General features: G+C 42.1%; 1 protein-coding gene across 2 annotated transcripts in view; it reads left to right on the forward strand.

The window, feature by feature from the left end:
• The window catches only part of ITGA1 (integrin subunit alpha 1), a 1,202,180-nt gene that overhangs the window by 501,912 nt on the left and 673,705 nt on the right, over positions 1-26,563 (forward strand). For both annotated transcript variants that reach the window (XM_069627258.1, XM_069627257.1), the window contains exons 7-8: positions 13,283-13,431; positions 21,105-21,255. In XM_069627258.1, coding sequence (XP_069483359.1) covers positions 13,283-13,431; positions 21,105-21,255 — 300 coding nt within the window. The remainder of the gene's footprint in view (positions 1-13,282; positions 13,432-21,104; positions 21,256-26,563) is intronic.

Raw genomic sequence — 26,563 nt, forward strand, 5'->3', positions numbered from 1 at the left:
TTTTTTTCAATTAAATTTTTTCTTGCAGCATTGTGATTTTATCTAGAAGTGCTTTTTGGATGTTGGAGCACCATGTGATGTCTTTGACGCAGGTGTTGGGGGGAGCTGATGGGGATTTTAATTCTTTGAGTGTATTGAAGAGTTCTTGTTGGTGTCCTGACCCACGTTTAAGCTATCATGCCACAACATTTGGTGCTGTGGGCTTAGAAAATTCAAGATGGCGGAAAACCCACATGTGCGCCGAAATCCAGGAAAGCTGCGCAGTTTGTGCGCACACCGAAATGGTTGCCTCACTTGCCACCCACCAGTGCGAGAACGAAAGGCCGGGTTGCCATGAGGGAAATGGGTTGCCAAAGGAAAAACAGTAGCGCCGGTTAGCTTCAAAGCGCTTTAAAATCACCATTGGACTACCCGCACAGTAGTCTGAAACCATTGGGAATGGCAATGCTGATTGCCAAATGCAACCTAGAATTGTTGGGAATTCATTTTCTTAAATCCCAAAAATGGGTGCAGTACCAGTACTCACCACTATCCAAAAGCCGGCAGTTTAAAACCACCCTGTGTTTCTCTGAAGGCAGGCTCAAACTGTCTATTTTAAACATTGCAACACATCTAAAAACTCACTGGACACCAGCAGACATTTGGTAGAATGGAGTGTTGTGTGCCTACAAAATCTGGGAAATGAAGAGCCCAAAACAATGCTTATAACAAAACTGCTATGGAGTCAGCAGTTTAAGTTGCACTGGATTTAAAGACACTAAAATCGAAAATGTTTAGATTAAATGAGTGACCTATGTTTGGTGTCACATGCCTTTGTAACTGTTTAAATGTCATAGTTTTAACTTAGAATCAGCCTTCTAGCTGCATATGTGAAAATGTTTAGTTTTATTTGAATGCAGAAACTGGGGAACAGAAATGACAGCTTAAAGAGATTCCAATTTGCCTGGCAACTACCCCCATCAGGAGTGAAACTTGAGTCACAGCTGTGTTCCCAGGCCTAGCTGCCCTTTTGCTGCTCACACTAAGGATATGCCATCTATCTGATAATTGAATTACCTGTGCTCTGCAGGAAAGTGAACAAAGCCCTGTCCTGGCTCAGGCAAAGGTTTTATTGGCAGGAGTCGTAAATGGTCGTAAAAAGTGGCTTCCTCCTGAGGAAAGGGGAGGGGCACTGCCTGTGAGAGCAAGCTGGCTTGGCAGAACTGGAAAAACCAGTATTTCTACCTTGTGCTGAGAGGAAACCACACCCCTTTGGAGCCAGAACATAACTCTAAAAAGATGAATAACTCATAGAGCGGACATGTGAAAATTTTATAAATGATACCATAATTCTTGTGATTTTTCTGCCCACATTTTAAGAGGTTTTTCGACCCGGTGGCGTGTTCAGGGGGGTTTTAGCGGAAAAGTGGATATTACTCTAAATGTATGCATGTTAAAAATCTGAAACTTCATCAGTTAATGTCCATACTCCCTGCACACATGTATGTAAAGTTGGGTCAATGTCAGAAATTGAAAAATCAGTTAAAAAGTCAATTATGTGCCAGTTCTGAATGCAAGCTCTTAGAAACAGCAGATTTGGACAGAGACATGGCTAAATTCAGCCACACCATGTATATGTAATTCCAAGCAACTGTGTAACTGTGAAATATGTCTTTTATTATCCAATATAGAATGTGTGCAATCTGACAGAGGAGTGTCCTATCTGCAAGCCATAAAATGACATCCCTCTGACTCACAGTTCATTCCCCAATCAAATGATAAATGGAAGTTTGACCAATTAGAAGCTGAGAGAGAGGTAGGGTCAGTGATGCTAGAACACACCCACATTCTAAACACATAAAAGCAGACAGACAGGACAGATAGGGACCTTCAATTCCATCTGCAGCGGGACGCTCTGCCGGAAAAATCCATATTTACCTCCATCAAACCTCCAGAGAGCCAAACTAGAGACTTCAATCTATCCAGAACTAGAGACCCAGACCAGAGAACCAGAGAGAGCTGACCCAGATCACTGTGAAGTGCAGAGACCAGAGGCAAATTTAAAACCTGACCAGATCCATGGCGAGGCCCATTTCACTCAAGAATATAGTGTGAGTACCTAGAAAACTGTGCAGAACCAATCTCTTAGTTAAAATAATATAATTCAATCCTATTTTAATCTAAGTAGAACTGTCTCCTAACTGTCACCTGTCACTTGTAAAGCTGTCACCTGTGATTTGCTAGTTGCAAGCTGCACTTGTCTTTTTGAACTTTAAAATTTCAAATCTGAAAAACGACCTTTATTCAATCGCTCATATCTCCGCAACCGTTTGCAATAACTTTCATCTGAAAGGTTAGAATCGTGGCTTTCATACGAACCTAGAATCGCATTCCTACCCCTTATAGTTTTACCGCAATCGCGGAACACGCATTCGCGAATTTTACCGCGATTTGCAAATTTCTTCACATGTAAAAACTGCTGCTGCTTGCCTTCCATTTGCCAGAAATTCGTTTAACCTGCTAACTATCCCTGCCTCATTGCTAGTGTGAGCCTGGACTAATATTAACTAGATACCACTCACCCTGAACCTCTGAAAGGGAATTAAAAGCATTTCCAGCATATTTCTCATCCATTGCTAGCACATATCAAAGCATTGGGCCTGTGTTTTCAAACTTCTGTAGTTTAAGCTTGCTGGGGTGAACTGAATCACATTTGATTGCATTTCTGAGAACTGTGGGTTTTCCTTCCATTTCCTTGCCTTGCATCAAGGGGTGGAGGGGATTGCCAGAGAAAAGTGATTACATTGTTTTGTTGAAATCATATTGAGTATTTCTATACTGCATTTCATTCATTCAACCTTGCATCCATTTGAACTCTATAAAGCATTTTGTACCACCTTCTTCTTCTGTACCTATTTACCAGTGTGCTACCTTATCCATTTCATCTCAACTCATTAGTGATTATAAGAAGTGTGCTAGTGCCAGATTCTCCGTTGTTGATCTTTATCATATCAGATTAAGTGTGCTATTCAATTATTAATTTATTATAAAGTGTGATATATATATATATTTTAAATTATCAAATAAACCTTTTAAACTTGCAAAACAGAACTACTTCTTGGCTCAATGGGGTCAGGGGGATTCCAAGAGAGGGGTGTTATATAGGGGTAGTCATCCAGAACGCATGAACTGGACATAAAGATATATCAATAAGGGTTTTCATTCAGTATTCTAGACTAGGCGTTAACTTAGCTGTAGTGCTGAATTGAATCCTCTTACATTCTTTGGTACTCGATTTGGCTTGGATAATCTGGTTGTTGTACGTGTCTTTTTTAGCCTATAGGATCGCCTCTTTGTAGTTGAGGGATGCTATCAGCAGGTTGTCCTTACTGGTAGCTATGGGGAGGCTCTTCCAGAAGGCCTCTGCATTTCTTTTTTTCTTGTGTAAGGCTCTGAGGTACGGCGTAAACCAAGAGTTAAGGTGTGCACAGGGTTTTAGCTTGTGTAATTTTGACGGGGCGATAGTATTGATAGCCTATTGTTAATGATGGGTAGTATTAGTGGGAGCAGTTTCTTCATTATAATGTTATTATTTTTCCTCGTACATATTGGAGGAGCAAGGTTCTGATTGTTGCACTGCATAGCATTCTTGATATTGAATGAGATCAGATGATCGTCTGACCAGAAACAAGGCGTGTGGACTGAATGTTGATATTTCAATTGAGGTCTGCCAGCCAATCAAGAGTCCTACCTTTGATATGGGTAGGTTCAGAGATGCGATGACGGAAACCAAGTTTCGTTATCGTGTTGGCAATGTCTAGGGCTTTTGCATCCTTAGCATCTTGGAAGCCAATGTTTAGGTCACCTAGTACAATGATTTGAGAGGTTAGCTTGTTTTTTTTGGAGAGAAGAATAGTAATATCTTCTTCAAAGGTGGATACCGGCGCAGGTGGCCTGTAGATTAGGTGAATGGTAAGTGTGTGGGTGGCTGAGACGGGGAGCTTGCCAAACAGAAGTTCTGCTGAGGAGAAAGGCTGGCTAGATATAGGTCTAAGCCCAAAAGAGGTTTTGAATATGGAGGCACCACCCCGCCTTTGGTTTGGTTGGAGTCTCTATCACACCTGATGATAGAATAATTGTTGGGGATAGCGAGGGAAAGAGAAGGCCCAGCTGCCGCATGTAGCCAGGTCTCTGTGATGGCTAGGAAGTCGAGGTCTTGTGCTATTATGTAGTCTGCGATATCTAGGGCGTGGGCTGGAAGTGATCTGGCATAGATTAGTGCACCCTTAATGGGTGGGATGGTCTTGTTAGGACTACATTTGTTGTTACTAGGCAAAGTACACTTATTAGATAAGCTCATGGGAGGGTCTGCTGATTTGAGGTTGGTAGTGTGAGTTTGGACATAGTGATGGTTTTGGATGCAGATGGGACTGGTAGGAATCTAGTGCCTAGTCCATCATTCCTATATTTCAGAGAACAGGGTAGGTTCGGTGTGGGTTTAGTGACGAAATGTTTAAGCCATAGGGCTGGCGTGTTTAGGTAGGGGTTATGCGGTGGGGTTGTGATGATGGGCGTGGTTTTTGATACAGGGTACAGGCAGGAGGGTAGGAAGACTGAGGGAGGAATGCTATCCGATGAGGGCAGCCTACTACTCATGGTCAAGGAGGAGCAGGGGATTTTTGGCAAGTTAGAGCCTTATGGGCTGTGCTGGGATGTTGGCGTAGTTGTTCATGGCAAAGGTGGGCTGTAGTATATTGCGAATGGTATATAGCGTAATATGTAGAACAGGTGCATAATGTGGTGCAAATGGTGCAACGCTGTGTTTAGAGTGATAGCTAGGTGGTCAGAATGGCTCCTAGCGTTATAACGTGTGGACTAATTGCTATTTGTGCAGATAACATGTTTTCAACAGCGCTGTGGAATTTAGCGAGGCTATAGATGTTGTAAAATGGGGCAGCACTTGATATAACGTTGTGTCAGGAGCACTATGACGGGTGAAAATGCTGCAAACGGCTGTTAAACGACACCAAGATCTATAAAATAGGGTCCTAGCCTAGGTATGTGTAATCTGAGACAAGAACATTTCATAACCATAATTGGGCATTAAGCAGATGGTTGAATCGTGAGCATTTTGAAAAAGGTGTGCAGGGGACCAAACATTTTGTTCATTTGTGAATTATTTTTTTCATTTGTATTATTATGGTATTTATTGAGCACGGGCCTAGCTTCGAGAAGCAATGGCGTGCTTTACAGAGGAATACACCAATACAGGTACATAACCGAGCGATTTACAGAGGTATACAACAATACAGATACATAACCGAGCGATTTACAGAGGTATACAACAATACAGATACATAATTGAGCGATTTACAGAGGTATATAACAATACAGATACATAACCGAGTGATTTACAGAGGTATACACCAATACAGATACATAACCGAGCGATTTACAGAGGTATGGTCATTAAGACGCAGTGAATGCCTTTGTGCTCACAACTGTGCTAAAAGCAGATTTCTTTACTGTACATGCTTCCCATGTAATGATGAGCAGAGAAGGCATTTGTTTTGTTGTCATGTAACAGTTTGACTGATAAAAGCCATTATTATGTGTCGCTGCTGGATTTTTCCAGCTCAATAACTTATTCGTTAATATCTTAGAATCACTCATTGTTCCAAAGGCTAGTTCCTTCAAATGTGTAAACAGGAAGGGACAGGCTCGGAAAAGTTATGTATTTATTAATGTCATCTTAATCTGCAAATTAGTGTGTATCTGGGACATGCCCAGAGAAGAACATCACAGGTGAAACATGAGTTGTTCACAGTCGGCAAGGTCTGCTGTTGTGTTCGCCCTAAACCATTAGTTGTTTCTGCAGTGTTCTCTCCCAGTTCAGAAAGAACACATAAGGGGAGTCATTCTAACCATTCTATGCATTTTCTCACTCATTCATGCTTACATCACATGACAGTGTGTGAGTGTATCTGCCTATTTGTTCAGCATATCATCACATCAAGACTATCAAAGATAACATAACAAGACGAAAACAGTTTGTTTGCTTATGCACCTTAAATCAGTTGTATCATGACCTGTGACTTGTAAACATGCAGCCACCCCTCATGACATAATTGTTATAGCTCAAAGTTGAACGGTTTTTTATTTTATTTTTGATTGTGTTTATAGTTATAAATCTTTTACACAGATAGAGCATTCTCATAGTTACATATACATGTCACTGAGATATGCAAACAGTTATCCATTTAAAAGAGAAGAAAAGAGTAGAGCAAATGCATATATAAAACACAGGAAAGAAGCTATGAGTCAAATAAATTCAAATAAATCTGATCTAATCTAATCTGACACAACAAAATAAAAATAAAAATGATAGGCTCTAGCCCAAGCAGAAATAAAGAGAAGAAAAAGATGAAAGAAGAATACAATTTTTAAAAAAGGGCAAATAGATTACATTACCACATATAAAATCATCATTTTAAAGCTCAGCTAACAATTTTACATTGTCCTCAAATTGTCTCAGATACTTATCCTCACATTTCCAAACCTGCGTAATGGCTATGATCAGACTCCTGCTATTTCCTGCCAGACATCTCAACCAAAATGATTCACATGTTGTACAGTAGATCTTCAACATGTTTAGAGAAATAGCATTCATAACTATGTCTCATAGAGGAACATTTTGTAAGGACGTGTCTTGCAGACTCAGCTTCATTTTTATCAAAACAAATTGGCAAGGCCTTTCATTCACTGGGATACAAGACCATGCACCTCTAATTTCCAACACATTTAAGCGGTTTAATCTGATGTCCATGAATATTTGTTGCGTTGTTAATGACAGAAGAAGTTTTTAGTAGGGTTGGGGTTCTTTATACCTGAAGAACATCCGGGAAAAGGTATGAAGAGAATTCATACTAGCTACCTTCTCGTGACTCTTTAGCCAGTCAAATTTTTCCACACTATTTTTTAATGACTTTAGCATGCCACCCTCACTCAGCTCCCAGCGAGTCCAACATAGTTTAGCAAAAAAACACTAATTCATTTCCTTAAATCTGTTTTTCACAGGACTTTTTCTACTATCCAATGCAGATCGAACAATAGATAGGAGAGAATTGGATCCAGCATGCATGATCTTAATGTACAGTTTGGCTCTGTTGAACAGTATTAAAACAGGTAGGGAAATGAATCCCAATTCCAGCCTCACTGCCTCAATAGGTGTATAATTAGTTAACTCCAGTATTTTTCTCCAAATTAAGCCCTCGATTGTATCAGCCCAAGCAGATCAATCAGCTTAGGATGACTCTAATGCATTCAGGAAGGCCACCGATAATTTCTGTACATAGATAATACGGATTCCATTTAGACTGTACCCTGCTGTCCATTTGGAAAAAGACAGAATCGCACCAATGGTAGACAGTACCTTGGCTCAACTATTCTTTTGCATTATCTCATTCACACTAGATTTTCTTGAACTGACTTCGTATCCCAGATACTTATGAGGATACCCTTTTGATGTTACTTATAGGGCAAGATAGAGTAGTCTTCTTACACTGTTTGCTGACATATAGCTATATATTGGATTTTTTCAATATTTATTTTCAAACCATTGTTATCAGCTTTAGTGCAGATGGCATTAGCACTATGACAGATTCCAGTATAGGTATCGTTGAATATGATAAGGTAAGAATTGGATTTGGATACTGAAGCTAGAGGTATACTCTATAGAAACCATTCACAGCTAACAGACCGCAAATATTAGCACACCTGCTGCAGATGAAAAAGCCAATAGTTGATGACTAAAACCAGGCTGCTCTTAATGCTCACTCAGGACATCTGTTAAATAACTTGCCCAAGAGAGGGAGATTAGTAAATGACTGCAGGGCCTTGAAAATGACCTGTGGTCGAAACATGTGTCGGCTGTCTGCTATACAAAGAATTAAAAAGACATTTCTTGACCTATCATTGGAGTTACTATAAATGGCGTCTCAGTTGATTTTAAGTGAACTTTATCAATATTTAGATTGTGGTTTGAGCGCGAGACACCTTCCCAAATCCAATTCTTATAATTTACTGACTTCAAACTTTGTGAGAAGTTTGAGGGAAGAGACTGCTCGATGCCACCTTTCTACTCCTTTTGTAACAAATCTGTGAATTAGAAAAGACGAGAGTGGAAACTAGCGCACAATATAAATAACGATCCCACAACTTGAATTTAAAGAAGATGATAAGGTCATCGGCATAGCTGATCCAGCCTACTTTGCTGGTGCCAAATTGAGGGAATGCATTCAGCTTTTCAATGAAAATGTCCCCAAAGTCAGATATAAACAAATTGAAAAACATTGGGGCCAGTGCACATCTCTGCCATACACCGATCCTAACAGCAATCTGATCGGACATAAGACCAAGGGTATTTAGCCTAAACCGTGTGTTATTTTCCTCATACTTTATCTTACAAACATATAGGAGATGAGCTGGCATACCCATATGTTCAAGTTTTGCCAAAACCCTATTTCTGTTAACAGTATCAAATGCAGTCAAGAAGTCCACAAATAAGATGTACAGTGGTAAGTCAGAGGAACATGTGGCCTGTTCAACCAAAAGTATATTATCATTGGTTGCGCATCCCCTAAAGAACCCTGTCTGGGCTCTATCCAAGATATTATTATGGGATATTGGCCTTCCCAGATGTGCCTAGCAAAATATTCTGCACCTTCATTCTCCCAAAAATTAATGCTTGAAAGTATTTTTATTGAAATACACCCAGTAAGTCCAACACAATAAAGAGGAGGACCCACCGGTGTTACCACCCAAGTTAGAACTTTCCAACTGTCTAGAGCAGAACATTTAGGGCAGGGCTTTCTACATTCGCACTTACGCATTCTACTAACTACATCACTCACTCTGATATCACCCAAAAATAACATTCAACAACACAGAAAGGACATAGTAAGAGAGTTACAACACAACTCCTTTCTTTCCCAAGCATGCACAGAACCCAAGTGCCCTCTTTTCTTTCACATGTACACACACACACTCATACATGAACACAGACATAGCAACCATACATTGTTATTCATCCAATTAGGCAGGTTTTTAAAAATTATACATTTATACTTCACGTAATACAATCCAGCAAAGCTTCTTCACGTTTCCTTAACATCAACATAGCCCACATGCCCTTCAGCAACACTACAGTTACTATAAATCCCCATACCAATATACGCTTGCAGTACTAAACTATGTTTCAGTGACACTTTATCCCCCTTACACAATGCTTGCTTGTATCACTTGTAATGCTTCAATAATTATACATCTACAAACATAGTCAGCATGATCTCTTTAGAGTCATTTCCTTAACATTACATCATAATATAGTGACTCTGTGCATCTCTCACTAGGCTACATGAACACCACATCCATACAGGCATTGTCCTGCTCTTCCGCAACACTTCAATTCTATACCAATACACACAATTTGTTAGCATCCTCCACAGCACTAATATACTTCTCAAACTGCTTAACTAGCTATACACGTCTACAATACATTACTAATAAACAAATTTAACAGTTAAACAAACGCCATTCACCCTTGTTGACGGATGCAATTCTGAAGCTGCAATCCTACAAAAAATATTAAATGTTTGACATTTTCATTTAATATCTCCAGATAGCTAATGCATAGGCATTGTGTTAGCACAACCCCTACCATTCCATTGTCTTTTCTCATCCACGACACAGTGGTTGTGTGAATCCTCTGCAACACTGCAATACCTATGCTATGCCTCCACACATGCATAGCTTGCACGTGCGCATCCCTCACTACATCTCTTTCACTGTCACCCCACGCCATGAGGTCTCTTCACTTATACAATAAGCCCTTTATACTGGCATCCCTACATCATGCAGGAACTTAACAATAACACAACCTTAAAACGTAATCTCGCTTCTCATCTCTATTCATGTACACTTTCTTATTTTTCTTAAGCACCACGACTTTGCTCTGCTACAATACCAAGGCACCCACCACAATAATGTGGTATTCTTAACTTATCGAGGTTTTAATTATGCAGTACTTAAACATGTTCCCTTTATGATACTCATAGGATTTACTTCTCCTGTGCCAACAATCACCAGTACAATGTTCTATCTGCATGACTTGAAATGAGCATGGCTGATCTTAACGTGTACTTCCTCCACAGTCCATGGCACCCAGGCACACCCATAGGTGGGCTATGCCGTTCCTCATGAACATATCACCCAATACATCCACGAGTGCCGTCCTCATGCCCCTCTTCCTGTAGACTGTCATCCGAACTGCTGTAACTGAATCTACACTGCTTCAGTACATTCATTGCCATAGCAATTTAGCGGGGCTGTCACACTGTGTATGTCAAGATACAACAAACAACTAGAGTAGGACACCCTGCCCTATTATCTCTTGAAATGTACACCCTAGTGTATTAGATCACTTTAGTACTGACTAATCAAGTGACACAATCTGTCATGTGCATTCCATGTTTCATAATTTCATTTTTACATTATCCCTTCAGCACAATCTCCAACATCAGAGAATTTGTAATAATAAATAGGCATATATCAATGTAGTCATCTTTTTTGTACAGCAACAAACATGTATATAACATACAACAGTATTTCATTAACTTGTCGCCATATGCAATACAAAAGATATGCGAAATACGTGAACTACCACAAAAAAAGCAGAGGCGCGTCAAAATTCTTTTAAAAAAAAACGTATTCGACCTGGTTTTGTATGGGGAGCATGGAAAGAATATAGCAACTGTTTACAATACCCTGAAACTCAAAATATCCCTTGGGTACAAACTTCATCGTTGGTCATGCTTTGCATTAAATACATCAACTCATTCGAGTTCATAATTTTAATCACCGTCATGTTAACCTGTCTGGGCTGTAATTCTCTCTACACAGATGACTTTGTCTAGACATAAACCCTATGTCTAAATATCTAAAGAGTGTTGACACCTAGTGTTTCAGCCCTATATCCTGGAGTCCACACATCTGTGGTCCTCCTGGGTTGATGGGAAGGACCTTCCTCAGGACACAGAGAGATTAGTTATGAAGAGAATCCGAATTTGGGCACTTCTAAAATAGGAGCCTTTCAGACCAAACATAATCTGTGAATGAAAATACATACAAAGAGAATTTTTAATGTGAATTCTGGACCCCAAGAACTGGGCCTAATGCAGAGTGGTCACATGAGGATGAGACTGTCCTTATTCCATGAAAGCTCTGGGTGTGTTCTTATTTAATCAGGCGTGGTCCTGGACATAATATCTTTGAGGGTGCCTGCGCCCACCAACATTTAGGTGCTTCTGATCGTGATTTCTTTCTTTTCAACACTGGCATATAAAGAAAGTGTTGCTCATTTATTCATCAAATGGGTATTAATCTGATAGATTACTGTAACATATGTAATTATGCTGTAAACAAGACAGCATCTGTATTTTTTGAATTATAAAGGTGAACAGCTGGGGCACGTCTAACAACATGTCAGCACAGCATGTTCTCACTTGCTCGCATCATATTCTCGCTAGCTCACAGGATATGCATGTTCAACCAAACATCATAAGAAGCATTACTCCGGCCCTAAAGTGTGCTGTTTTGGTTACAGGTGTTTTTGTAATTGTGTGGATATGATATGATATGATATGATATGACATTTATAACGTGCCTATACACAAGTGTTTCAAGGTGCGACGAGGCAAGGGAGGGGAACAAAGGGAGGGCGGACAAACGATCCTACTAGGCCAGGTGTCATTCAGATCACGCACGTGCGTGTGAAGGGGGCAGGGACAGTGCAGTACATGTGAATAGTTAATAACAATAGTAAGTAACGGCCAGCAAGTGGCAAGTGCATGGGTAAGTGCAGACATCAGGTGTCATGGTCAGGGACTGTAGGGATACAGAAACAGTACCCAAGTGCGGGGTTTGCCAGGTGGGCAGCACAGGTGTGTGAGGCTGGCTGGGGAGGGACCTGGCCCGAGATCATAGGGTGTCCAGGTAGCCAGTGCAGTTACGAATACAGCGAGGTGGTCAGCAGAGGAGCGGAGGAGAAAAAGCAGAAGCAAAGAGAAAGATTTTGAGGTGATTCCGGAACTGGAGATGGTTCTCCTCAAGTTTAAGGGAGGCAGGGAGGCTGTTCCAGAGGGAGGCACCAGCCGGAGAAAGACATCTACCACCAACTTGTTGCTTGGAGAAGCGACTGACCCTTAGGGAGTTGGAGGCTCGTGAAGGAAGATATTTAGGAAGAGAGAGTTGAAGGTATATTGAGGCCCCAGGCCCCAGAAGGCCTTGTGGACAATGCAGAGGATGTCCTATAGCTTCAATGTGTCTGGGCATCTCTGTGATATGTACACTCAAAGGGACTTCCTCATTACGGGAGAATGAAATACTACTTTCATTGGGCCTCCATATGTCACAAGCTAAAAACATGCCCCCATATTTGAGTTGTGTCTTTCACAATTTTATCTTCAAACATGAGAGAGCGCTGAAGATAACTACAACTTCCCCTTCCCCACTGTGTAAGTCAGACACAATTCTCACATCATTGTGTGCGAAAGACACACTTCAGTAGTGTCACCACATCAGAGTACTCTCTACTCAGTGCCTCTTCACCCCAGGTGCTAAATTCCCCTTAGCTTGCACAATGACAGTCCTTTCTGCAGAATAGCTCTTTCCCTATCCCGTAGAACTCCCTGGGTGGTCTTCTCTCGGGGGTGGCAGGTCATTCGATGGCGGCTGCCCTGCCCACAGTGCCCCTGGGCCAAAGGTTCCATTATTCAAATTCTTCCAGTAGTCCAGTATTTGCATTACAATAACGAGGACCCACTGGTGCCTATCACCCAGGTTGTAATTTACAACTGTCTCTAGTGAAACACCTACTGACATCACTCACTCTGATATCACCCACACATAGCACTCAGCCGCAGCGACAGTTGATAGGAGGGCAGACAGAATTCCCCTCCTTGTGCAGTCAATGGAACCTCAGAAATACTTAAATCAGAATGTCAAAACCACGTCGTCTCCTTCATTGTCACACCCGGAAATGTTCTGCCCTCTTGTACTAAAACCTCTTTTCTATATTTCGTCTGCAGAGCAGGCGTATTCATATTCACATTCGGCCGTGTGAATACTTGGATGCAGACATCCTAAATCCATGATCGTGTCCTGTTATGTCCAAGCATCGCTCTTCTGTATACCGTATTGCTTGTTATATTGACCTTTTCCTTTCCACTGTCGCTTCATATTTCAGGTTGGAATTGTGCAGTATGGAGAAATTGTGACCCATGAATTCAACCTAAACAAATATCGCTCAACCAAGGATGTACTGGAGGCGGCTATACACATAAAACAACGAGGCGGAACTCGCACAATGACGGCCCTGGGCATCGAGACTGCCAGGTACGTGCAGAGTGCTTTCAGGGCAACGTCTCGAGTCATTTCAATATGTATAGCATTATTGCAGAAAGTCTTTACAATCTGCTTTTACTGATATGTGTTATGAATGCTTTTTAACACTGACATGCACATGTCCCAGTAACCGTTTTGAGCATTCGCAAGGTGTGACTGGGACTTGAAATAGCCACAAAATCCATTTCCACGTGCAGTTGTTCAGCCGACGCAAGTTCCTCCGGATCACGGTGGCACCTGTGCCCGGAAGAACTGCCAATTACCCTTTTCTGCCCATTTTACCACACTCATTTCCTCACATAACCTGCCTTTTTTTTAGGTGTTGCTCAACAGTGAGGCAAAACTATTGGCATGATTGTATAGAGAGGGGAGATGGGATATGAGGAGGGACAAAGAGCAGGGTGTTGTGTGAATGTACATACAATGACATGCTGGCAGGCTCCTACGGGTCACAGAGCTAGATGACGGGTTCAAATATAAGGAGCAAGTGTAATCATCACACACATGAGACGACGATACGTTGGCCATTTTATTTTCATTAAATCCATGCCGGGTTTTCAGGACACCCCTCTTTAATATTCATGAGATAGATTTGCATACAATGATTCTGAACGTATGCAAATTGTTCCTCATGAATATTAATGAGGGTTATCATGAAAACACCCCTCAGGATTACAGCCCTTGAGGCCCCGAATTGGACAAACCTGTTCGTGTAAACAGATACTTTTAAAGCGATTTTCTTCTCCAGAATTCTCATGAACATGTGCTTCTTTATTTGTTTTAAGAGTACTCTAGTGAAAAATGAAACACAGGTACGTACAAGTTTAATTATAACTCTGTTCAATATATCAAGACACGTGTAAATTAAATGTTAGACGCTTTTCCACTCCCTTAAGAAATAAAGATTTGTACACTGGATAATTGTGACATAAAACCTAGCAAAAGTAACTTCTTTCACTGAAGGGCTGCGCTAGTACTTCCTACTTCAATTCACACGTCATACAGCCTGAACATCGGTTTGATGACATAACGCTACAGTACATTGCAGGAGAAAATCCCCTTTCATACAGTAACCAATGCAAACGTGCGATGAAATGCAATGGTCTTGCCTTATTGCAGGGGAATGCTGGAGATTTCCTGTAACCTTAGAAATTGACTTCACTACACAAGTTTGTATGAAGGACATGTGTTTCAATAATACATTGCCACATGCAGCCTTTCTAAAATTACAACATGGGAAAGGAGGGAACACTCGATTCCCCTGTGTCCTGCTACAAACACTGCCTGCCATAAAAGCAGCTTTGTTTCCTGCCCTTTGCCACTGCTTCACCCAGCACGAATCTGGGGCTGAAGTAGCAGAGTCTAAAGGATTCATTGACAGAGCGTTTTCCAATGGGGATTTGCCATTATAAAACGCTTTTGTGAATCAGGCCCAACAAGTGCTATGGATGTTTGGGGTGGGGGAAGGTGAGGATGCCTGTCTAATTACACGCCCCCCCCTCATCTCCATTGCTTCAGTGGTAATAACGAGCTTTAAGCTGTTCTGCTTTACACTTGCGCCCTTCACTATTGTTTAAAAGAAAGGCAAATACCACGAAACAGCTCCAGACCTTTCCTTCTCCCCAGAAGGTATAGAGTGTCTGGGGCTACAGTAGTTGTGCAACAGGCTGGACTGCCAGTATCCTCAGATGCTCGCCCCTTGCTGCAGTGCAGTATCTGCAGAAAGGGTTTTAGAAAGACTTCTCACAGGCACAATCCCCCGAGATCCTCTTCCCATGCAATATTCTCCAATGTCCTTCCTTGAAACACTTGAATGTCCTTGAATGTCGAATATCTTGCTTTGAAACACTTGTGTAATCGCGGGTTATAAATGCTATATCATATCATATCTAGCAGCTCTCCCAAGCCGGTTACTCAGATCCTCTCTGGGCAGTTCAAATATTCAGGGATCTGCTCCGAATCATTTATTCCAGGTGTAGTGGATCCCCCGAAATAATACCAAAGCAGGTTTCCATGGGATGTTTGCTTAAAAAATATGTCCCCAGAAACAATTTTTTCACAGACATAAAACATCTTTGTGATCATCTCCCAGTATCTCTCTACCAGTGCTATACTCAGATCCTCTCCTTGCATTTATTACCCATCCTTATCATCCACTCCGTTCAGCAGATCAGCTCCCAGCAGCTATTCCCAATGCTTATCCTCTCATCCTTTCCCTCCAGGCACTCCCAATCCTTATTTCCTCTTGCAGCAGGTTCCCCAGGCGGTTTCCTGAGATCTCACCACCCATCTGTTTACATCAGGCCTCTCCAAGATAACATAGCATTTTCCCTCGTGCCCTTTCTGCCATTTTTAATTCAAGGCATAATACATTACAACCTGCTTTTTCAAAATATATGAGCGCATTTTTTATGCAAGAGAGTCTCCTAATGGAGGCTGACAAGGTTATCACATCTGGCAGAACTTGATGTGCTTCTGGAACAGTGCCAAATCAGTTACCTTCACCATCCTTAAGTTGGAATGCACCTTTTCTAGAGTAACACGGGTGATGTATTAGCTGTCAGTTCATAGGTGTTTTTTTAGTGACAGAAAAGGAAGCACAATTATTAAAGAGCGCCTATAGAGAGGAGCTAGACTTTGAGTGTTAGGTTCGATTTTTCATTGTATGCCAAATCACCTTCACATGTGAGACCCCCATCACTTTTAGCTGACCTATCGATTTTTTGTCTATGTTCCTGAGTGAGTGGGAACCTTTTCCCCACTCACCCTTTATTTTACTCTAACAATAGAAGTCATTTGCATGTCTCTCCATACTTTATTTTTGGAGTCATACTTCCGATAACTTTTTAGGCATCTGTAATTTAATTTTGCAGCACTCAGTAGATTCTGTGCAGTGTTTATGGGGATTGGGCTTCCCTTTCTATTTTCACTTATTTTTCTTGTGAGAACTAATGTTCCCAATGGTAGCAGGATACTTTGTATCCCTTCTATATTTCCTATTGTGAGATCAGCACACCCCACCTTATATGGACTTCTGAGGGGTTACACTGTATCCCCTTTAATACCTGAATGTCTGGTGGCAGGGGACATATTTTACAGACTTTTGTGTGATTTTTACTCGCAGGTTGTGTTCACACAGAAGGGTCACCATTGATCCAAACTAGTGGTGGCATTCTTTTTACGCCATTTCTTGTATGCTTGTCCTTTCTTGGACCTTCTCCTGCTTTGCTCTATGGGGGAGGTCCTGGTTTTTGGCACAAATCCTTTATGAAGCCTTCCGAGGCTCTAGAGTGTCAGAAGACAGAAAACGAGGGAGGAGCCTGAAACTCTGCAATCCTTTGTCTTCTGGCATGCCTGCCTGTTACCTGTTCTGAGTGAGAGGCTGCCAAAGTTTGAATGTAGCATGAGTGCTGATTGGCTTGGTTCCTGGATAAATGGCTCGGAACCTGAAACTGAAACCAAGGCGACCACTGGAGCTGAATCTGATCAGGAAGAACAAGAGAAGACATCTGTAGCTACTTCCAGGAACCAGAGATGCCTGCTGTTGTGTTGACCCTTTCTTCCATGTGACAGAGGAGCTGCAAACATGATGGTTCTGACCCTTGGACTGGTGGGATTAATCAGACTTAAGAAGACCCGCATTTTAAGCCATCCAACAATGAGCTGGGACCTTCCTCGGCTGCAAACCGCCAATACCCAGGACCTTGAAGTTGAGTGCTGTGCATCATCTTCTGAAGAACAAATCTCTCCGAAACCTTGGTAGACTCCTTCCAGACCTCCAGAGGCAATACGCCACTCCTGGAAGTCCCCTAAACAGAGTTCTGGACCAAGAAAGCAAGGAAAATCTTTTGGACAACCTTTCTTAATCTGATCTCCTCAAAAAGGTACCAGAACCACAGAGCCACGAGAAACAACAAATATTCCTTTGCTGCAAGCCTTTCCAGTCGACTGCTGCTGTAAAATCCCATCAAGTGTCCTATCTTTCATCTCAAGACCAAGAATCTAGTGAAATGGTCCTATAGCTTCTGCATCATGAGGGTGTCCGCCTGCATCATCTTCTTGACTGCTGGGGTACTGTGGAACTCAAGGAAATACTTACCTAGATTCTGTGTGGCTAGAGTAGTGATTTGTATGTTTGGGAGTTTGCGCAGACATTTTTGCCCAGGCCTAACTCTGGTGCACGTTCAAGGAGCCTTCTACGAAGTCCCTGAAACCATTTACCAACTACAAAGTCTTGTACTTACTTGCTACATGAGAAATCCTTTGGAACCCTTACTTTCATACAGTTGTGCCCTATCCTGTTCTGCCTGTATCCGGCCACTGAACTACCAAGTGTCCCCCTTCTGCCTCTCAGAACACTTACATCTAGATTAGGGAAACACTGCTAAAGCATAAGGCTTCTGTGGAGGAACTCTTACAAGTGTTATAAAGTAATTACTTGCTAATGTTGGTAGTGTAACTGTATTATTCCTGAAATAGAATAAGTCACAAGTGTTGCAAAGTACTTACTTGCTACTTTTGGTAGTTTAACTTTCTTGAAACAGAACAAGTTACATGGTGTACTACAAAGTGGTTTTACTTATCTTGAATTGCATACTGCCATTCTAAAAGTCGTTTACACTGTGGTTTACTTGCCAGAAATATTGAATTGGTTGTTACACTGTGTTTACTGTTTAGCACAGCACTTACCTTTCTAAAGAATTCTCTTTGCCTGTGTACATATAAAGTAAACCATTATTTTTACATATATATTATAGGTTGGCGATAGTCGCCCTATAGTTAAGGTGAGTCGGACTCCCATAGGAACCATTCAAAATTCTATTGACAATAACTTTTGATTTGAATAACAGATTTGACGAAAATTTCGTAAGTGATTAAGGATTTGCGCCTCCCAGACTGCAAAGTTTCATAAAGATTCTTTAAAAAATAAAAAAGTAATTAAAATATACACATTTCTTTTTCTAAAAGTGCAGCCTACTTCCCATTCATTTTCCCGTAGACAAACAAGATAAATGTCCTCCAAAGTGTAAAGCCCAAACCGCTGGATGTATATGGACGAGGTCTGAAACAACGCGGGCGCGAAGCGTTGACTCGCGATCCATGCATGGTTTGGGGTTATTCTGTGCATGGGTTTATTCCGTGCAGGTGCCCCCTTCTCACAAATAGATAGCTATATCACAGAGATTTACCCAAATACCGGAGGGTTTTAGAAATTTAACGACCATCATCTTGTTTTTCTCTCAATGCGAGAGGTATCCACGGCTATAGATGAGGATATGGGAAAATGAAACACAGGAAAACAAGCTATTTGCAAGTAAAAAACATACAAATTCCAACAGGCTAGAGGTGGGGGTGGAAATTTGGGAGTTGGAGGGGGTCTAGGAACTGAGTTTGTCACTCAAATCTTTCTGTATCCTTAGCTATAGGCTCAAATAGCCGACATCTCAAAGCAAATTGCATCACAGAAACAGCGTGTGTTGTGGGGTGAAAGGTAGAAGGCAGGGGAGGTGAGGAGGCCATCGGAGGAATGAGAGGTGGATGACAATATGGATTGCTTTTATTCTTATCTGCTCATTTTTTCTTTGTTTTCTACAGAGTTGCTTTTTAGTAGGCATTCTGTTGTTTCTGTTGGGGAAAAAAGAAAGTTTTGATTTGAAAGTTGTGGATTGTATGTGCATGTATTGTGGATGGGTGTGTAGGTGTGATTGTGGAGATGAAGAGAGTACTGTGTGATTGTGTACTGGGATGATAAATGTAATTGCAAAGGTTGTAAGAGTAAGAGTGTGTACAGGTGTGATGGGCTTGTGTTAGTGAGTAATGGAAACGCCATCATAGTAATCGCTCTGTTTTACTTCAGGGCTTCCGCTTACAATGCTCGTCTCACTCTATTTACCTCCTCAACTTCTTTACCTGCAATTTTTGATTTCTCCCTCGTGCCCTACTTAATGGCGACATTCCGAATCAACACCCGTTACAACCATTGCAATCATTTACTCTGACTTCCGGGACTCTAACAGCAACGTGACTTCGTTGCAGCCATAAGCCTTTTCTTTTTCTGATATCTGTCTTCAGATTCTACCTGAAACACACATTATCTGTTACAACCTCTGGATCATTTACTTACTACTGTTACCTCCTGATTATATACTCCGAACATGTCTTGGTGAATGCTCGCCTGTTGTAGCTCCCTGTAACAAGATGAGAAGCTGTACAAGCCTGTATCTTCCACTGAATTTGACCTTTATGCATTCCTGATGTAGCTCCTCGCGTAAGATGAGAAGCTTTAGCAGCCTGTTTCTTCCACTGATTTTAACCTTTTATGCATGCCTGATGTAGCTCCCCGAAAAATGAGAAGCTTTACCAGTGAACCCGCATAACTTTAGGGCCCTTTAAGACGAGCTAGCAATACTTTGAGATAGATGGGGATGCAGAATTTACTCAAACATCAATAATCAGACCGACCGAGGTTGGCAAAAGTTAGTCTGTTTCATTTGCAATTGTCTAAAACAGGGAGTACCATGGACATCGACAGACGTCTCACAGCATATCTCTCAGAAAGTTTCATAAAAACACAGTTTATATAGTAAAAACCCATCATCACTGACATCAGTCTACATGGCAGACTACAAAAACTTACTTGGGAAAGTGATAGGCTTAAAAGGAACATCTAAGTATACAGTTCATACTTGACAGGGATAGTGATTGGGTCTCTAACATCAGGTGGGCAACTGAGCCCTCCTCTAGTACATGTCATCTATATTGTCACAAAATACACAGCGATCAAATGGCTCTCAAGCTATAGGACTCTTTGGTACATGTCCCTCTACGATTGGTTGGCACTCTCGTACCCCTCTGTAGTATTCCACACACGCTAGCAGCACGCAGGCTGGCACCCTAGGTGCTTGTGGGCTTGTCTTGACCATAGCTTCCCACTCAATTAGCCTGACATCCATCATCACTATTGCCGTCTGCCAGTCAATTAGGCTTTTAACATGGCCTTGTAAATGTTCTCCATGTCTGAGAATAAAAGGGAGTATAGACATACTTTGTCTCTTGGTTTCGGTGTAGCCCGACCCAGTATCTATTTTCATATGACCATGTGACTGGAGACCATGTTTCTGAGCTTTTTGCTGTATAAAATACTATTAAATGATGAACCTCTGATGTCTTCAGTGTTCTTCGACCCCACCTCAGACAGGGTCTTGTACTTTGTGATAAACATCTTAACACGGCGTTCACCCATTGATGACCCCTAGAATCTAATAATGTGTCCACACACAATCACAGTCTGTGCGCTCAACCCACTAATCTAACTCACCGGCCTCTAACTATTTATCATTGTGAATCCCATTTTTATGTATGGATTCATGGGCTCTGCAGCAGGGGGGATGTCGAGTTAAGATGCAAAATATTAGCCAAATCCGTCTTGCAAGTCGAAAGTAGCACAAAACACGTGAGGGACAAGAAACATAGGTTTCAGATGTAATAAATGTACTGTAACTGGTGATAACCAATGATTTGTAAATGTCATTCAGTTGAGTTGCTAAATTTTAAGAAATTAGGCACGCAGTGTTATATAAAATGTGATTATTCATGATATTACAATTGTTGTTCACATAATAATAATAGTAATAATCATTTCTATTCTTTGTTCGTCAATTTAGAGAACAAGCTTTCACTGAAGAGCGTGGTGCACGTAGAGGAGTAAAAAAAGTAATGGTTGTCGTAACTGATGGCGAGTCTCACGATGACTACAATTTGAGCGGAGTCATTGATAAGTGTCAAAAGGATGACATTCAGAGATTTGCTATTGCCGTAAGTGATAACTGATTTAATTTTTCTGATGTTTCTGTTATTATTCTTTTATTCAAAGTAAAGCACCCAACAGCCGAGGGTTATTAATTTGTGTTTCTTCCGTTATTGTGCCTCATTCCGAGTGCGGCGGTAAGGTGCTAACAGCGCCGGTAAGGGTGCCGGTGCCGTTAACCCCTTACCGCCGCATTACGAGGTCCTTTAGCGGGTCCCTGGTTTTACCAGCCGCCCTTAGCGGGAGCCGCTAAAGGACCAGGGAGCTTACAACGGGCCCGTTATTAACAGGCCCGTTGTTAACTCCCTCCCCATTCGGGCTCAAATGGGAATGGGGATGGCTTCCCTGAATGGGGAAATACCAGGTCCTCCAAGGTTGGAATGACCCGGTAAGTCCCCATTCAGGGAACCCGGTATGCGGTAAGGGGGTAGCCATGGTACTAATAGCACCATGGCTACCTCCAACCTCGGAATGAGGCCCCTTGTCCTTTTATTATGTGTGGTAAGAGTTTCCTGGGATGGACACTGTTCCTAAAATAGATCAAAGGGGCTTCTTTAGTCATCATTTGAATACTTATTGGTAATCATACTTGGTTGAAAGACTCCAAATTCTGTTACATTACATACAAGAGCATGGCAGATGTACTGTACATGGCAGCATACGCTTCCCATCCCATGATGGATGATGCGTATGCACACTTTACACAATACCAGCACACATTCCTGCAAGGTATCCAGCATTCTCACAATGGCTATAATGCATCTCTATGCTCTGTGAACTTGCTGAGCGGCTTCTCCTCCTTTGTATCCTCCAGTGAGTATTTTGCTAGGTCGTGCTTACTGCTCTGTTCATTTCCTGCCTTTTACATGCTTGCAGTTTTCCCCTGCCTGCCATCCTCCTTGGATTGCTCTTCCTTCCCTGTTGTTTCCTCTCTACTTGACCCAGCCTGGTGCTTTCCTTGTCTTCGTCAGAAGGTCTGCCCTTACTTGGATTCCAGGATTCTCCATCATACGCCTTCTCTGCCTGCTATACACCACCTGGATTTCCCAGATCTCTGCTGATCTGTGTACATCAGCCCTTCATCTAAAATCTTCATGTAGGTTTTTTTCTGACTTCCATTTTTCCTAACCCCTCATTTTGCATTGTGTTTGGTATTCATTATGAAGAGTTAGGCTTCAAGGAAGGACCGGCCATACCCCAATGCACTGGAACATCGATAAATTGATACAGTAAGGCCTGGCGCTGATAGATTGAGATGTCATCGACTATTGACCAAGGTGGACAAGTTCCAAGAACGTGTAAGTTCTGTAAAGGGTCTGACAGTGGAAGTGCATGCTCTGAAAAGCTGAAAGTATGATGTGGCCTGTTAGCAAACTGTTGGCCAAAGGGCTCTGAGTCACCACAAACCCATGTTACCAACCCCTGCAGATAGGGAGGATTGAGGGAAAACATAATCAGTCATTCTACATGATGAACATACTGCTGCAAAGTGGGGTATATGAAAACCAATATGATGACGATTGCCATTAGTTATGCAACCTCCCTAGTCACTGCTGGTAGACCCTTATTGGACAAGCATTATGGATTTGTGTCATCCATTAAGGGATGTTTGGCTGACCAAATATGACTTATACAGCTCAGGAAGTCCTGTTGGAATGTTCACAGGGCTCACAAGATGCCCTGACATATGCCACTAGGTTCAAGCTGCAGTTCAATGTATTTGCACAAAGGACTCTCAGTGGAAATTAAGGATGATTTAGTTTTCCTCCCAAGACCAACTACTTTGCCAACTACCTTGCAGGAACTTATTATCTTAGTATTACAGCCAGAGTACAGAGTGCTGGAGCATAAGACTCAAGAGAATAAGTGTTGCAACTCGTTTAAACACAGCAAACGAAAGCCAAGGAAACACATCAGAAACCAGTTCACCTGATCCAATGCAAATAGGTGCTTGCGGCCCCTTGTCCACAGAAGAATGACAGAGGTGTTGACAGCTGGGACTCTGCATGTACTGCTCATTCCATGGACATCTGGTATGCAATGGCCCCATAGCTGCTCCTAGAAGTTTAGAGGAAATGCCAGTTCCCACTCCTGAACAGACCAGAGGAGCGGCTTTCAAAGGCAGTCTCTGCCAGTTTTTTTGTGGCTCAGACAGGATCCCTGGACACTAGTATTTTAGTATTATTGGTCAACATCTTGATGCCTTCAGGAGAAGGATGATGGAGACTGCCCATCTGATCAATTCTGGAGCTTCAGGAATATTTCTCGATATAACATGTGCCCCAAGAACCAAATCATTATAGTAAAGAAGGCAGTAGTTACTCCTGTGGAAGTTATGGATGGCTTTCATTTAATCACCAGACCAGTATCTGATGCCACTAGCCCCTTGATGCTGATGGTGACAGCCCACTGTGAAGTTGTATCCTTTGAGTCAATTATCACAGTTCACTTCCTTATCATCTTAAGTATCCTGTGTTTGCGGCACCACGGTCCATACATAAACTGGATGCCTGGTACTCTATTTTTTGGGCTCTTTGTTGTTTACTGTAAGGAACTTGAGGTCATCCTCACTTCTACTCCCCCCCGGATCCTCCTCTCATGTGGCCAGGAAAAGGCCATCGCTCTTGGATATGCGAGGGCAGATCACCTGGTTGGAGAGAACTTGGGGAGTGGGGAGAGGATGTCTTTGGGTGAGACATGGTATCCATGTTTCCCTTGTCAGAATGAACCATACCATCACCCGCCTTCATAGGTTATTGCCAGGCATTACCCCTTTCTTACATGCAAAATATCCCACAACCATTTTACTGTAAGACTGGGATGAGGAGGAAGCAACTGGGAGTTATGCACATTTCCATTCATTCACACCACTTTGGTACTGAGATGAGGAAGAGCACTGTGGAGGAATACTATTTCAGTAGCCAGGCATGTCCAGCTAATAGGCTTAACTATAGGCCGGCACCCTGAAGACAAGGACTTGCACCTGGAACCACTTAACACGTCGTAGGTGCATAAAAGAAGAGACCACCGGTGAGAATAAAGAAACCTGCCTGGAGGACAGGACGCAGCTGGCAAACGTGGAGCAGGCTGGAGAGGGGCCAGCTGAAGGGAAGCTGTGTGCAGCAGAAGGGTGAAGGAGATGCTAGGGCCCGGGCGGGCCATGATAGGGTTGGTATACTTGCAGCACCCCTTGCCTTGTGCCCACAGCCAGATCTGTGAGACACTGAAGGCTCACAAGCACCACAGGCCACTGGTATTTCTGCAAAAGGAAGGGTGGAGCACGTGCAACAAAGAGCAAGGTTCAAAGACAGTGAGCACTGCCCGCTGGGCTCCCAAAGATAAACAAGGGCAGCTAAAGGAAGCCGGAGAAGAGAAAGAAGATGCCTAGCGGAGCGGCTCATACCGGTGAGTGTAGAGAGGGGAACACTCAGACTGGTGCGCTCTAGAGGCTGCGAGCAGGCATATGTTAATGACGAACAACCTACAAACTATAACCACTGGTTTTAAAAACCGAATTGAGGGTTATGAATTCTGAACAAGCTGAAAAGTGTTATTGAGACTTTTAAGAGTGTAACGAGTAATATTGAATATCGAACTAAAGGAAAGATATGATGAGCATATGAACAACGCAAAAAGCAAGTGATGAGCACTGATGAACACAGTGAAAAACAAATGATGAGCACTTATGAACACAGTGAAAAGTGATGTGCATGTATGAAAACTGTGAATGCAAGGTGGTGGAACAGGATGAACACCAGAGAGTGAGTTGTGTGCAAAGCACGTTGTGGCAAAGTCAAGAGAATGCCGAAGAGAACCAGAAATTAATGTTGACCAATAACACAGATTTAGAGAACACCTGTGTTGGCACGAAATCCAGAAGAGTGGAAACACATAACAAAAGTGCCAAGGGTTATCGGTTGCATGGCCTGTAACGGGTGGATCATGTGGTGTGACAACTGCACCTAGACCAAGTGACCCATTCTTGAAAAGAGCCACGGAAAGCAAAGATAATTAAGCTGTGTTAGGTCAGGTGTTGAAGTGAATGAGAAAGAAAGCAATCTATGTGAACTATTCAAAAGCCTGGATGGTTATTAAGTTGAACTGGAACTATTTCTTTTGAAAGTCAAGATATTTTAACTGGTTATAGGTTTTGACGCTGGAACAGCTGACATCTTGGGGAAGGGAACACCAAGACGTTGTGAACTGTGTTGACCTCTTGGGGAAGGGAACTCTGATGCCTTTTGGAACTGTTTTAAACTTGGAGAAGGGAAAATTGGAAAGTAGACCAAGAGTTGGGAGAAACTCTGAACTTTATTTGGAATACTGTTTCTTTTGTTGCTGACATCCCTACACATTGTATATCTTTAGTTGTGAGGGTAAGTATAGGTTTTGGACACAGACAGGTTTTTGAGTTGAACTTTCTGACACAGACTATCCTTATTTTCTTTAGGTCGGGAAATCCCACCTTAGCATAAGGCAAGTTAGGCCTTACTCCATCCTGAAATATAAGAAAAATAAACCATTATACAGAAAACTGAATCTGTTGTCTGTGTTTTACGTCATGATGCCTTGACAGTACCCAGGATTGTACTTTCACCTTGCCTTTTTCCACAAATCCATGGACTCAATCACATAAGACAGCAAACCCATGCGTTTTCTACCTTAACACTGTTTCGCTTCAGTATCAGGACTTCCTGGACATCTTCAGTAATCGGACCAAATGACCTTTGCCTCATCATTGAGCTGTGGATTGCTCCATTAACTTATTACCTGGATCTACGATCACTTTCAGGCTGATCTATGCTCTGCATGAAAATGAGAAGCTCACCTGAAGAGATTATTTAGATAATAACCTATGTCATGGGCTTACCACTGAACCCAAATCCCCAGGTGGGTGTCTTTATTTTTCCTCTCCAAAAATGATGCAATAGAACCGCTCCATTGTCTAAATTACAGAGCATCCATCTTTACAAAACTGGATATCAGAGGGGCTTATAACCTCTCTAAAAATGATGCAATAGAACTGCTCCATTGTCTAAATTACAGAGCATCCATCTTTACAAAACTGGATATCAGAGGGGCTTATAATTTGATCAGGAACTACCAGGTAGAGAAATGAAACACCACTTTCAGGCATTATGAGTATCGTGTATTGCCTTTTGGCCTTGCTAACACCCCTACAGTATTCAAGTTGTTTATGGACAATCTATTTTCCTATCTACTTGGCCATACCACCATTGTGTACCTGGACGATATTCTGTTGTTTAGGCCCATCGTTGCAGGACACAGGACATGTCAAGGAAGTACTCAGGAGGT

The sequence above is a fragment of the Ambystoma mexicanum genome, chromosome 6p (genome assembly GCF_040938575.1).
Source record: "Ambystoma mexicanum isolate Mex_15411 chromosome 6p, UKY_AmexF1_1, whole genome shotgun sequence".
Lineage (NCBI taxonomy): Eukaryota > Metazoa > Chordata > Amphibia > Caudata > Ambystomatidae > Ambystoma > Ambystoma mexicanum.